This window comes from Ambystoma mexicanum, chromosome 3p, assembly GCF_040938575.1.
Source record: "Ambystoma mexicanum isolate Mex_15411 chromosome 3p, UKY_AmexF1_1, whole genome shotgun sequence".
Taxonomy (NCBI): Eukaryota; Metazoa; Chordata; class Amphibia; order Caudata; family Ambystomatidae; genus Ambystoma; species Ambystoma mexicanum.
Window position 1 is genome coordinate 893,947,344 of NC_090925.1, and position 14,532 is coordinate 893,961,875.

The 14,532-nt window shown below is 46.1% G+C and overlaps 1 protein-coding gene across 6 annotated transcripts in view; it reads left to right on the plus strand.

The window, feature by feature from the left end:
- The window catches only part of RALGAPB (Ral GTPase activating protein non-catalytic subunit beta), a 2,501,232-nt gene that overhangs the window by 713,149 nt on the left and 1,773,551 nt on the right, over positions 1–14,532 (plus strand). For all 6 annotated transcript variants that reach the window (XM_069652125.1, XM_069652127.1, XM_069652128.1 and 3 more), the window contains exon 11: positions 162–378. In XM_069652125.1, the coding sequence (XP_069508226.1) occupies positions 162–378 (217 nt within the window). The remainder of the gene's footprint in view (positions 1–161; positions 379–14,532) is intronic.

Below are 14,532 nucleotides of genomic sequence, written 5' to 3' on the forward strand. Positions count from 1 at the left end.
AAAAATCCATATTTGCTTATGATGCGACTTGTGAGCTACAGTATGCTTGCTTTGTATAGCATGGATATGGGTTAGCAGTTGGATACCAATATCAGTAAAAATGTAAATGATTATTGTAGCTTTTGTGGAAATAGTGTCTCTCGAACTTGCTTTCTTTTTAGGCTACTACTGCCCAGGCATCAAGAGTTCAGCATCAAACAGCTTCAACATCTCCACTTTCCAGCCCGAATCAGACATGCTCTGAACCCCGGCCACTTCCTGCCCCCACAAGGCCAAAAGTGAACAGCATCTTGAACCTCTTTGGATCCTGGTTACTTGATGCATCTTTAGTTCACTGCAAGCTTCATAATGGAATCAACAGAGACAGCAGCATGACTGGTAAATTTTAACTCAACCTACATGTTCAAGCATTTAGATATATTTTGATATACTTCATTTTCTATTTCCTAGCCTACATCTACATACAATGAAATGACTTTGTTTTTAAAGCAGGCAGAAAACTGTACATTCAGAACAATATCATGTTTTTTCATTAGAATATTCCCGAAATACCTCCTAAAATATATATATGTGGTGTATTCGCCTCATGTTCTTATGCAAGTTACCTATTGGTATTAGGACTAGAGCGCTAACATTTTCTTAACGCAGACAGCCCTTTGAAAATCGCTAAGTTACCGTTTATTTTACTATTCAGTTTAGGGAATGGATAATTTACATTTTAAAATGTCACAGTGAAGCATTAGTACTCTTACATCCAGCATTTTTCGGTTCCCAGCATATGCATACCTGCCACGTTGTGATGGCACTGGAACCTCTTCATTGTTCCGTTCTTAATAACTGGGTTAGTGCTGCCTGCATTTGACAAAGCTCTGCACATACTATACAGTTCTGTCACTGTACCTATGAAGAGACATGTATTTATTTTTTATCGCTTGGGCTGCTTTTTTTTTTCCTGGAATGAAGCCTGTGCTTAAAGAGTGTTTGGACGTTTTCTTTTTCTTGTTTTGCAAAGTAGAAACGAGCCTCGAGACAGTGCAGAAAGGGTGTTTAGATTTCTTTTTTTTACTCATTACATAGCTTTTTAAATTATAATTATCCCTCTAAGGAACAGCTTGAAGCAATGCTACAAGTCTTTCTTTATCAGGTTTTCTCACTCATCTAATGATTGGCGCCAACCATGGGAACACATCTCTCGTTAGTGTGATTAATCTGATGATGTCATTACTTCTTTCCCAGGGGTGGCCTCTCCTCGTGGCTAGGGGACGGCAGACTCTACTGTTGGAGATTTATCATTTTTGTGCTTGATCCCCTCTCCTAGTGAGACCCCAGCACTTTTTGCTGGACTTCTGGACCTGTTTTCTTTCAATCCTGAATGAGTGCAGCCTTTTTCCACTCATTCAATCTTGTGGGCTCTCTCTCTTTTGGAACTCAATTCTTTGTATTCACCTCTTCTATGGAGTCTGTCTGCTCTGTAGCTTTTAAAGGCATCTGTGTATTTCTACTGCAGAACACAGCTCCTTATAGGCAGTGTTTCTGGGGACCCTTAGGATCCTCCTTTAAGATTATTTTTCGGTATCCTTCAGGAACTACAGTTCTTAGTACCTCTCCCAAAACCCTGTAGTTTGAGAGATTGCCACACACCACCTTCAGTGGAGTGCCTAAGGGATACATAGTATCCTCCTTCTCTTTGCTTGTGTGATTTTCTAGTCACATAATCACCTAGTTATGCCTTGTGGCAGTGGATGTGTTTTACCAACTATTGTTTATTTTTTATACCGCAGGCTATGTCCATAGGCTCAGTAGTGCACAAATGGGGCACCCAAGTTCCAACTTGGGGGCTCCCTTCTTTTTTCGCCATTACTAGCATGGTTATTCTTTTTTAGCCCTTCTACCATTCAAGGAGGTAGAGGTCTGTGTGTGTATTTTTCCTTTGGTGGGAACCAGTAGGCATCCCTGCCTAGGCTCCAGAGTGTCTGGGCAGCCAGGAAGGAGGGGAGGAGTTATCCCCCCCCTGACCTTTGTATGCCAGAGTGCCTCAATAGGTCCAGCTCCCAGAGGAGGTTTGGCTGTCCTGATTGCACAGAAAAATGCCCCTTTCTGTAAAATGCTGAGAGAGGTTGCAGAGGAGTGTGTACTGGAACTGTATAAAAGGTGAGGCTTCTGGAGTGTGAACCAAGTCGACCACAGAAAACTGAAGAAGACAACCAGAGACCGTGACGCAACCAATGCTGTCCTGACGCGGATTTCAATACGACGGAGGAGCTCCGAAGAGGACTCTTTCCCTTTGGCTGGTGGGAGCAACCGGTCCCAAGACGAACTTTGAAACAAGCCATCTCCTGAGGTCCTAGAAGCTTTCAGAGCTGCGCAGCCCCAACACCCGGCGACCTGCTGCCCATTTCGAGTGCATCATCATGAAAAATCTGAATCAATCCACATCTTTGCTGAAAACAGACGCACTCCGGAGGTTCGATCCTACTTGCCCAGACTCCCTCACCCGAGTGTGGGATTGCAGGAAGCGAAGAAGATTGGCTGGGGTGATCCATGTCCTTTGTTAGTTCTGCTGTAAAGACCCCAGAACCACAGAGTAAACCAAGAAGTTGCTGAAAGTTGTGCTACAGGTCCTCCCTCAAGACTGCTGCTGAGAGACACCCTCCATTTTCCTGCCTTTCATCATCGGACCAAGGAATCGGGAGGTCGGGTCCAGAACTGCCACAACGCGGAGAAGCCAACGCAAACACTTTCTTCAAACCAAAGGTACTGTGTGGAAAAAGGTATTGCTTGCCTGATTCCAAGACGATGCTCCAGAATGTTGGAGTGCACATAGGTGTCCTGGGCAACCCCCTCTTACCTCTGACCCAAGTTGCTGCTTGTGTCTCCTTCTCAAATCTGTTTTTAGGTCTCCTTTCGTTAGTTGCTAACTTGCTGCTTTAATAACTTTAGACACTGGAAAAAATCTGCAGGAACTCTTCATAATTCGTTGCATCAATACTTCAAGCCCTCTCCGAACTCCCTCTGGCAAGGGTTGCGTTTTTTAACTTAAAAGACTTGCCAGGCGAAGAAACCTTCTCTAGAACCTTAAACTAAATTCTTTTTGCACTAACCACTTATTTTCCTCCCTTTAAGTGACTTTTATATATGTGTTTGCTGAGTACATGCTTTACTGTATGTTAGGCAAGATTGTATGCAGTACCCTTTGGGTGCACTACAACAGCCTTGACCTCCTGGCAATAGGAACCCAACCTTTGGTATAAGTCTGTACTACACAGGTTGGTAGCGTGTTGAGCAGCCAGGCTTATCTCAAGAAGGGTCAATGTGAGCTGTAGGAGAGTTAAACAGAGATTCACATTGACAAGTATTCAAATAAACACTTACACAGCGACAAGTACTCAAGAAACCTTGTGTGTAAGTGTTTATTTGAATACTTGTCAATGTGAATCTCTGTTTAACTCTCCTACAGCTCACATTGACCTCTATTGAGATAAAGACCAATCAACTCCAAAGTAAGCCACCTGGACATCCTCTCAAAGCTTGTCGAGTCTCCACTACAGTTGCTGCTGGAAACGGATAGCCAGAGAGAGGAACGCCAGTTTGTGTGTGTTGCATTTAAGCTGGCCAAGAGCTCCAGGAAGATCCTCTGGACTCCCAGGAAGATCCTCTGGACTCCCAGGAAGCAGGATTGACGGACCCTGAGCCCCCTCAACCGAGTGCGGTACCCCAGACAGCAAGGAAAATCCATCTTGACAGTCAGGAACTGCTGTGTTGCTATTTGCGGTAGACGCAAGGAGTTGAAACACCGAACTGTCACTTGTTTGAAGTTTGCCGGTTGCGAGCGGTGACCGTCCCATTGCAGTCCAATAGTCCCCAGAAGTCCTCAATCTTGTCCCTGCGACTGAGGCCCAGGAACATCGAGCTCTGCAGGGCTGCACCGGAACAGAAGTCATCTGCTGCACCTTTTTCTTCAACCTAAAGGTACTGTAAAGTCTAAGAGAACTTACCTCTTATAGTATAGCCACTTGTCCTCGTTGGAGACTTGCTTGGTTGCATGTGTAGAGTAACTTAACATTGGCTGGCCTGGCTCCCTGAATGACTCTTCTCTCTTATGCTTATGTGTTTGCCTTCCTTCCAGGAAAGGGTTAAATAACTCATTGGGGGGTCGTTTTGAAAGTACTTACCTACTTAAGAATAACTGTGTGAATACCTGTTTTATTATGAACTCTCTTCTCTTTAGCACTACTCTCAAGAATATTCTAAATGCACAGCAATATATTAATGCCAACAGCACCCTAGCTATTGAAGTCATCTGAGGGTTTAGGTAGTGCCTGTGTGTCATCCCAAATGGGTATTTGCTGATTTAGGTAACTAAGAGTGTATTTTGAGAGTGTATTTGTGTGTTGTTTTATATTGCTCCCTTCTGAAAAAGGCTTACTATAACTGAATGGTAAATAAATTAATAATTGTTTATTCAAGAAACCTTGTGTGTAAGTGTTTATTTGAATAATTGTCACTGTGAATCTCTGTGTAACTCCCCTACAGCTCACATTGACCCCTCTTGAGATGAGCCTGGCTGCTCAACACGCTACCAACCTGTGTAGTACAGACTTATACCAAAGGTTGGGTTCCTATTGCCAGGAAGTCAGGGTTGTTGTAGTGCACCCAAAGTGTACTGCAAACAATCTTGCCTAACACTGTATGACCTTTGGATAAGATAACCTTGTCTTTTCCCTTTCTAACCTTGCTACAAATGTAACCACGAACAAACACAAAAGTGAAAGTGCCTTTTGAAGTGTATTATCTAGTTTTCCTACGTGTTCTACCGTAAAAGTCTGAAGTAATTAAAATGATTCTGGTGTAAAGACAATACATATTTCTAATGCTTGAGTCTGCTTAGAATCACTTGCTGTGCATATAGTCAGACATATACTGGTAATCGCGGAGTATTGCATCTTTCTTTCGAAGATTGAAAGGGGATGTCGACATGGGCATGACTGTAACACTATCTCTAACGTGACATGTAGTGTACCCAAAATCCCTCACGCGTCGAGGTCCCTTAGATTGTTTTTTTCCGGCAACCTAGTTGGTCGCCTACGTGTAGCTCGCAAGAGTTTCATATTGCTAACTTTGTCCCCACGACCTACGGTCGTCTAGTCTCCCAACTAATCTTCTCATCGATAGCCTTGTGGGATCCTGCCGCCATGGACATCAACAACTGCTCGGCGACTGTCCAACTGCTCGCTGACTGTCGACCGCGTGGCTTTGGCCCTTCCGGACAGGCACTTACAGTAGGGAGAGTGCTGCCCTGGGTTTATTCATCTCTAAGAATGTATTTCCTTTACCCCTCTCTCTCTTCTTGGTCTGGCTGCCGCTACCCTCTACTATGGAGAGGGCGCCCTTTAAAGTTTGCCCGTCATGTAACAACATGTTTCCTTGGAAGGACACCCATCGCTGATGCAATCAGTGTCTTCCTTGAGACCACGGCGAGCGTTCATACAAGGCCTGTAAGCTCTTTCGACCAAAAAGGTTGAAAGATAGGCGGACTAAAGGTGGGTGGCCTACGATATGCAGGCTGAAAGCATTTCCCCCGTTGCCACTGTCGCTTCCGACAACGAGGAATCCGTCAGCAGCCAATGGGCCAAATTGGAAGCCATCGACCATTCGGCGGAGCCTGCAGGCTCCCAAATGCCCAGCCCCGACAGACAGGCCACTGGCTCTGTTATGGGAGATCACACCCCGGCAACAAGGACTCCCACGCACTACGTATACAAAAACACACAACCCCTAAGGCCTCTTCGACAGAATCATCAAAGAAGTGCGCATCCTTCTGAAATGGGCGTTCACCCTAAAAACATACCGTCGCCAACACACCGGCCAAGGGTGCACAAGCACCGAAGGCCTCGGTGGAGTCACTGACCGTGACTGCACAGTCAGGCACTTTGAAACCTTCTATCCAACCTCCAGAAATTCGTGAAAGCCTTGCGGCTATCATTTCAGTGGCCACAGGAACCTCTCTCGTCGAAAGGAGCAATCTGAAGCCCCCAGTCTCTCTGTGAGGCCTTATTGGGAAAATCTCCCCCCTCCTGGGCAACCCTTTCCACCTCCAGACCCTTCTGCCTCTTCCCTATGGAGTAGGGAGAGGTTTGAGCAATACATTGAGAAAATTGCCCAGTTTCACTTTTCGGACAGGTCCATTACACCAAAAAGACTTAGGGAAGAGGACTCCTGCCCAATTCCTTACAAACTGCAGAAATTACCCATTTCTGCACAGATACCAGGAAGATATCTTGGTTGTCCCAGAGGACCCAACATAGGAGAAATACTTATGAGCACGTTAATCCTTTTTGCACAGGACACGGCTGATCACGACCCAGACTGGGATCAGGATCAGGTGGAGGATCAGGGCCCTTGGCTATCACCAACGCATACCCCTGACCGAGATGTCCTCTGCCTAGATCCCCCTTCTTCTCCTCCAGAGGCATTCGTCACCTGTTGATGACCAGATGTTGTTTAATGCTATTCTAAAAAGAGCAGGCAATCATTTCCAAATTGCAGCACATGAGGCAACTCCAGACTCACACTGGAGGATATCCTCAGAGAAGGCTACGACTAGTCAAGCCATCCCCCTACTGAACTGTATAAAGAGGCGCCTAGCCCCTTCCTTGCTGTCCCCGTCGCTCACATGGGCGGTTAACCTCCGAGTTGAAAAATGATTCCGTCCATCACCTTCCGACCCACTCTACATAAGGGGGGTGTTGGGGAGAATTCTCAGAAATGTGCTATTTCTCTTCTACCTTAGAGACCCCCAGCTCTTTTGCTGAACTGTAGGACTTTTTATCTCTCATGTAATTTAAATGTGATTTATTCTCTGTGTTTTTTTTTTACTTTGAAGTCTTACAATCTCCATAGGCATCATCTTTACATGGTGTCACACAGCACCTTCAGTGCAGCGGCACAGGGAATTGTCTTAGATTTCCCAAAGGTTTAAATACCTTCTCTTGGTGAAACTACTGTTTCCAAGAGCAGTGACGTGAAATTGACTTTACTTACAGTTTGTAACTTTCTAGACCCAGCACACACTATCTTACAATAGGGTGCTGGAGGGGTTACTTAGTATCCCCTTTGTCTAGTTTCTCATGTAACATATTTATGTTACCCTTTCTACAATTAATGGCTGGTGGCAGTGGTTTACTTTTTACTACCATTGTGTTTTTTTACCGCAGTCTGCGTTCGTAGCCATGGTAATGCACCCAGGGGTGCCCATTTCATCAAAATGGCCCTTGTCTTCTTTTTTCGCCATTTTCTGTTGGAAAGGTTGTTCTTGAGATTTACTCTGCGCGCCAAACCAAGTTTGGTCTCTTTGTTCGTTTTGTCTCTGGCGGTATTCACAAGTGAAGCCCGCCTCCGGCTCTAGTATGTCTGGAAGGGACAGGATGTGAGGGAGGTGCCCGAAACTCCCTGTGCTTAATCCCCTTGGATACAGGAATGCACCCAAAGGTTTTTGGCCGGCTGGCTGTCTGGCAAGGAGAGCCACCCTGCTGTGCGATTGACAGCTAGGCTGGAATGAATGGGAGAAACCTGCATAAAAGGTGAGGCTTGGGCGAAGGAATCCATAGAAGAACTTGGAATAGACGCCTGCTTCAACTCATGGACTCTTGGTTTGCCCCGTGAAGCCCTGCTGCTGTGCTGATGTTCCGAATTCGCCTCGACTAGAGAAGCCCTGCAAGGACGACTTCTCCCTTTGAGTTGGTGGGACCAATCGACTCCAAAGAAAGCCCGCCTGGACATCCTCTAGAAATTGGTTGCATTTCCACGGCAGTTGCTGCTGGAAACGAAGAGCCAGGGAGAGGAACACCAGATCGTGTAAGTTGCTTTTAAGTCGGACCCGAGCGCCAGGAAGATCCTCCGGACTTCCCTGTTGCAGGACAGCCCAGGCCTGAGCCACCTCAACAGGGTACTGGACCCCAGAAGCATGGAAAGTCTGAAGTGGTATCCGAGAACCGCTGTCTTGCTATTTGCTGTTTTTTTTTTTTGGTTTATTCAACCTTTAAAAAACAAAAAGACATAACTGCACCCAACTCACTCCATTACAAATATCCCTTTTCTCCCTCCCATCCTCTTTGTGACTTAACATCTTTAAAACAAGAGAAAGGGGGCCTTCCTTTCATCTCATACAGTACTTGATTCTGTCCCTTATAAGTTTATTTCTTCTTCTTCCAGCCGGATTTTTAGGATTTGTAAAAAGTTTATTAGAGCAAACAGTGCTTTTCTATTAAGTCCTTCAAAGTGAACTTTCCACCACTCTTCAGTGCTCTTTATACAGTGTGTATTAATCATAGGGGCAAAGCAAGGCCCCTTTGTAGCTCCAGAGTGGGACAAGACATGATCAGATGTTTCAAAGTTTCTTTGGTCTCATTGCAGAATGGGCAGTTAAAGTTGAAATTAATTTGTTTGGACCATGTTCCTATACGGTCTTTTGTCGGAAAGGCATTTAGTCTGAATCGCATATATAATGCCTTTGCGTGCTGATTTGGAAGGCGCACTAGATAATTAAAACTATTTGCTGTCATACGTGAGGAGTTGAAACACATAAGGACCGTGAAATTGAAGTTTGCCCATTGTTTCCGCTGACCGTCCCATTGCAGAGCAGGAGTCCACAGACATCCTCTCTCTTGTCCCAATGACTGAGGCCCAGGAACAACAGCATCTGCAGAGCTGCTCGGGAACAGAAGCCAGCTAGAACCATTCCAGAGGTACTGTAAAGTTTAAGAGCACTTACCTTTTGTTGTGTAGCCTTACTTGCTCTCAGTTGAGACCTGTCATGGTTACCTTGCAGAGTTGCTAAAACTTTGCCCTTCACAAGCCTCCCAGCTTGTGGCCCTTAAAGTGTTCTATTTTCAACAAACATTTCTACAAACACTGTGCAAGACTTTTTACCTACCTGCAAAGAAGATATTCAGCTCCCCTTGACATTGTGCAATTAACATTGGCTGTCCTGGGTCCCTCAGTGACTCTTCTTACCTCTGAATTTGTGCTTTGGCCTTTCCCCAGGAAAGGGTTAATTTATTCTGCTTAAACAAGTACTTACCAGTTTATGAATCATTTATTAACCTTTGTTTTATTCCTCTATTCCATCATTTTCACCAAACTCAGTATTGCTCTAGATGTATAGTGATAAATCAATGTCCACAGTGTCCTAGCGATTTAAGTCACCTGAGGGTGTAGGAAGTGTCTGTGTGCCATCCCCCCATGGTGTCATCTGATTTAGAGAATCTAAATCTGTGTTTTGAAGTAAATTTAAGTGTTACATGTTTTTTCTCCCTTTCTCAAGACGGCTTATATAACTGATTGTGAAATAAATTAATATTTTATTTTATCAAGAAACCTTGAGTATAAGTGTTTATTTGGATAACTGTACTGTAAAATCCTGTGTCACAACATTACTGCTCACATTGACCCCTCTTGAGATAGGCTTGGCTGCTCGACCACACTACCAACCTGTGTAGTTCAGACTTATACCAAAGGTATGCCAGGAGGTCAAAGTTATTGTAATGCACCCAAAGGGTACTGCATACTATCTTGCCTAACAGGGGTCATGCTATACCAGATTGCTTGAAGGTCACTACCACGCGGAAGAGGGTGAGAGTTCCACTGTCTTTGGTGGAAACCCCCCCCCCCCCCCACCGGAACAAAGACTGTAAACATCGGTATGCCCTGGCTAAACGGATCACGGCCTTTGCGGCCTACTCCACAAGGATCTCAAATAATACCACTTTCCTGGCCAGTTACTGTGATGTACAATGGGGCCTAGTTCATTATGCTCTTCAAGATGTTCCAGAGCCCACCCGATCACGCCTGCTGGCAGTCATGGCTGAAGGCAGACAAGTCACCCATACCATATTGAAGAACAACCTGGACTTTGCTGAGACCGCTGGACACACCCTAGCCTAGGGGACCTTACTTAAAACACGCCTGGTTAAAACCCTCAAGCTTTAAACCCGAAACTAAGGCCACTCTGATCAACAGAGACGGCTAAGAAAGAACCTGAAACACTAAAGTTGCTTAGCCAGATAACTGCTAAACCCTTCCACCAACGTGGAGGCTTTAACTCACGCCGGTCCTTTCGTGGCCAATCTTTTTCCCGCTCTCCCCAAGGACCATACGGCTCAGGGAATACCCCCTGGTCCTCCGGCCAAGGCTCATCTGGTAGTCACCAGTACCAACAAAGAGGCCCTATAGGGGCATGGGTAGAGGCAGGAACTCTACTCCTAGAGGCTCCCCGTCCTCCACCTCAAAGTGACTCACCGGTTCGGGTCCCCTCCGACGCTTCCCCGGTCAGCAGTCGCTTGTCATCTTTATCCACGCCTGGGAGCCGATCACATCAGACCAGTGGATCGGGGTTGAAAGGCCGTGACGGAAATGTTTGAGGGAGAAAAGACAAAGATTATATTTCTGAAATAACCTTCGGTCTCTTCTCCCCTTGCCGCCGTCGCCGCCTCGCTCTGTCCCTGCAATGCCAGTTCCCTTTGACTTCTGTGTTCGGGAACCGGTGCTGCAGGGCCCTTTGCTTTTTTTTTGGGGGGGGGCTTTTCGGGATCGGCTGCAGGGGATCCCCATGCAACTTGTGCTCACAATACAGCGAACAAGGTGCGGGGGCCACCCCCGCAGCCCTTAGCACAGTATGGGTGATTTGGTCAAACTTTTCGGCCGTTAGAATTTTTGAACAGCTGAAATTCAACCAAATCGACCATTCAGGCTTTCATTCTGTCATTTTGGACATTTGCAGTCCAGTGGGTGCTAAAGACCATTGTCCACAGCTACCGCATTGAGTTTCTCCAGCCACCTCAATATCACCCACCGAGAAGCAGATGCCTGTCACCAGAACACCTGTGCATCCTGCTGGAAGAGGTTCAGGTCTTGTTGGAAAAGGGCGCCATTGAAGTTGTCCCCATTCTCTAGGTAAACAAGGGTATTTTTTCAGTGTACTTACTTGTACCCAAAAAGGATCTCACCATGTGCCCTGTTTTAGACCTGTGTCCTGTGAACAAGATTGTGAAACCTCAAAAATGTAGGATGACAACACTGTAGGAGGTAATCCCACTGCTGCAGCAGGGGGATTACATGGCCACATAGGACATGAAAGATGCATACTTTCATATTTCAATGTTGCCAGCGCACAGAAAGTACCTCAGGTTCTTGATAGAGGACACCCACTATCAGTTCAAGGTTGTCCCCTTCGGAATTGCTTCAGCACCACAGGTATTCACGAAGGAACTGGCGGTAGTAGCTGCTCACATGCGCAGGCAGTCCGTCCCAGTCTATCCTTTCTGGCTCATAACAGGGGATTCATACGGAACATGCCAAACAGATAACCAGACGATGGTAGATCTCCTCTTCAACCTAGGTTTCTCTATCAACGAGAAAAAATGCAGTCTAAACCCAAATCAAGTCCAACAGTTTCTTGGGGCTCTAATTCAGAACAAAGATGGCCTTGTCTTTCCCCCCAACAAGAGGGTTAAAAACATGCTGTTCCAGATCCCTCACTATGTAGCCAGTCACCAGGTGACCGTACGCAAAGCCATGCAACTGTTTGGGATGATGGCTTCCTGCGTCTACCTAGTTCCTCACACTTGTCTGTGCATGCGCCCCATGCAAGAATGGCTCTCAAGCCAATGGTGCCTGTGAGACAATCTAGTGGTTGTCTCGGCAACCCTCATTCAGCCTCTGCAGTGGTGGTCAAGGGAACACCTTGTGCAAGGCAAATCCTTCACCACCCCCGCAGTAGAAGCCACTCACCACAGACTCATCTCTGACGGGGTGGGGAGCTGTTAGGAATCACAATGCCCTGCAAGGACACGGATCGTTTTCTTTAGACTCTACTCTCCCAATCTCTAAGATCCGTACTAAAAACATTAGTAATCCTTTGAGCAAAACATTCCGTCCTTTACACAGGACAGCTCAGTTTCTGCTCTGCTCTTTGTTGCCATGGAGATATGGTAAGCTTGCTACGAAACGTCTTGTCATCAGAAAGAAGTCACAAGACAACAGGACATGTGACGGGATACGAATAAAGCCCGCACACAAACCCGCGGCCGTTGCTTCTGACTGAAGGAGGGGGACCCTAAGGCCCTGTATTGATTACATACAGGGCCCTGAACGCCATCTCCATCCAAAACCAATACCCCCTGCCTTTGATTGCCACACTACTTGATCAGTTGGGGGAGTCGGTTTTGTTCACAAAACTTGATCTACGTGGAGTCTACAACATCATCAGAATCAGAGAGGGCAATGAGTGAATAAAACGGCATTTAAAACACGATATGGATTATTCGAGGACTGTGTTATGCCATTTGGTTTATGTAACGCTCCAGCGACTTTCCGAAAGCACATGAATGATGTATTTCGGGACATGATGGACAAGTATGTGCTGGTCTACCTTGATGATATACTGATATACTCTTCTAGTCCACAACAGCATGTAGAACACGTAACAGCAGTTCTATAGCGCTTGCGTGAGAACAACCTGTTCGCTAAACCTGAAAAATGTGTCTTCGACGCAACAGTAAGTAGATTTTTTACGTTACGATCTCACTAATCAACGTTGTATGAATGAACCAGTCCAAAGTCAGTGCAGTCCTGGACTGGCCGGTCCCCACCACAGTTAAGGCACTACAATCCTTCTTAGGGTTTGTGAATTTTTATCACCGCTTTATCAGGTCGTTTTCAGAACTTGTGGCTCCGTTAACTGCTTTAACCAGCAACAAGAGGCAGTTAATTTGGTCTACTGATCAACAATCCGCGTTTGACGCACTCAAGGCTGCTTTCACCTCCGCCCTGGTGTTGCAGCACCCTAACCCTGCTTTGCCGTTCTAAGTCGAAGCTTATGCTTCCGGTATAGCTATCGGTGCCTGTGATGGGGAACCCGTGGCAGCTACCCTAAGAGAGAACAATGCGGGAAAAAGCAACAGGGAGGGGGACATGCTAAGCATAAAAATCCCAGTACAGCCTACATGTCCCAGAATGCCCCACCATTCAACCGTAAGAGACCCAATGACACCCCAGATGCATTTTCAACAGAAAAGCCTGAAAATGGGAAAAGAAAGAAGGCGAGGAAGGCGAAAACCCATGTGTCCCTATAACGCTGGGCTTTTGCAATCAAGAGTTAAAAACCAAGCCGACTCTGCAAGACTTCAGCAGGGAGGTGGCAAATCGGCATCAGGTGTAATGGTTTCAGGGCGGGGAACGCCCGGCGTGAATGGCTTGGAAGGAGGGGCACACAGGTTTAATACAGCTGAAAACAACTCAACTTGTCTCTCGTTTTACAGGAGTGGAAGGAGGCTGACGGACCGGGCTCGGAATGGTACGAGGCCAGTCACCCATATCGCTGGGCGCATTAGAGTGAAAAGGAAACCTCACAGGAGTGAACCATACCGAACCCGCAGTAAACCAGAACTGCACCGTGGATGAAGGCGTTGAACGAGGGATGTGTTTTGTTTTCCTCTTTCTCGTGTGAAAGCAGACGCAGGAAGGTTTTGTTTATTTAAGCTCACTCAAGCCTGAGGCCCGGAAGAAATGGGCGAGGAGACTCTGAATTTTTGCTGAATTACAAGGGCGGCTGGAGAAACTATTTGTGCCCATTTCGACATCCAGTTACTTCAAGGAGGAATGATTTCTTTTGGGCTTTCAGGGTAAGAACAGTTGTGTTGAGGAAAAGACGGCTGCTTACTTTTGGAGTATTCACACGTTATGGACTGCATTTAGATGAAACTGCCATCAAAGGTTACAGACTGTTTTTTTGATTAAAGTCTGCACCGCTTGTTATTTTCATGAGGAGCAGCAGGGAGACCCCTAAATCAGTGATTTATTTACGAAATATAATTGAAGCTAAATAAAGAGGTGAATACTGTTTTGCAACCCGAAGGCATAACCGCTGGTGTGCGGTTTAAATAATAAAACTATTTGTTACCTTACCTCCTTGTCTCTGGCTCGCTACTTAACAGTGCCGTACTCTCCAACAATTTGTGGACACTGGCCTTTTGCATCCAGTCGCATTATTCTCACGAGAGCTTACTCCATACGAGAGTAACTATACTGCAACCAAGCGTGAACTCCTTGTCATCCCTAATGCCTTCAAGAAATGGAGACACCATCTACTGGGAGCCTCTCATCCGGTCCAGGTGTTTACTGATCACAGGAATCTGTTGGCCATGAAATCTGTTAGATGTTCCACCTCCAGGCTTGCTAGGTGGCACAAGTTTTTCTCCAGGTTCTATTTTCAAGTAACTTACAGACCTGGAGCTCTGCACTCGAAGGCGGATGCACTTTAATGTATGCGTGGTTCACTTCCGGATAGTAGGGAGAATAAGTCCTTACTGTTGCCTACTCAGGTGATCAGTTGCACACTAGAGCCTTCCCTGAAGTCGCTACTGTCCGAGTGGAGATCAGTGAGTACAATCTGGATGTTGTTAACTCCCTACTGTACATACAAGGTTGTCTTTACCTGTCGGATGTGAAGACGAGAAGGTTCGCCCTGCAGTGGTG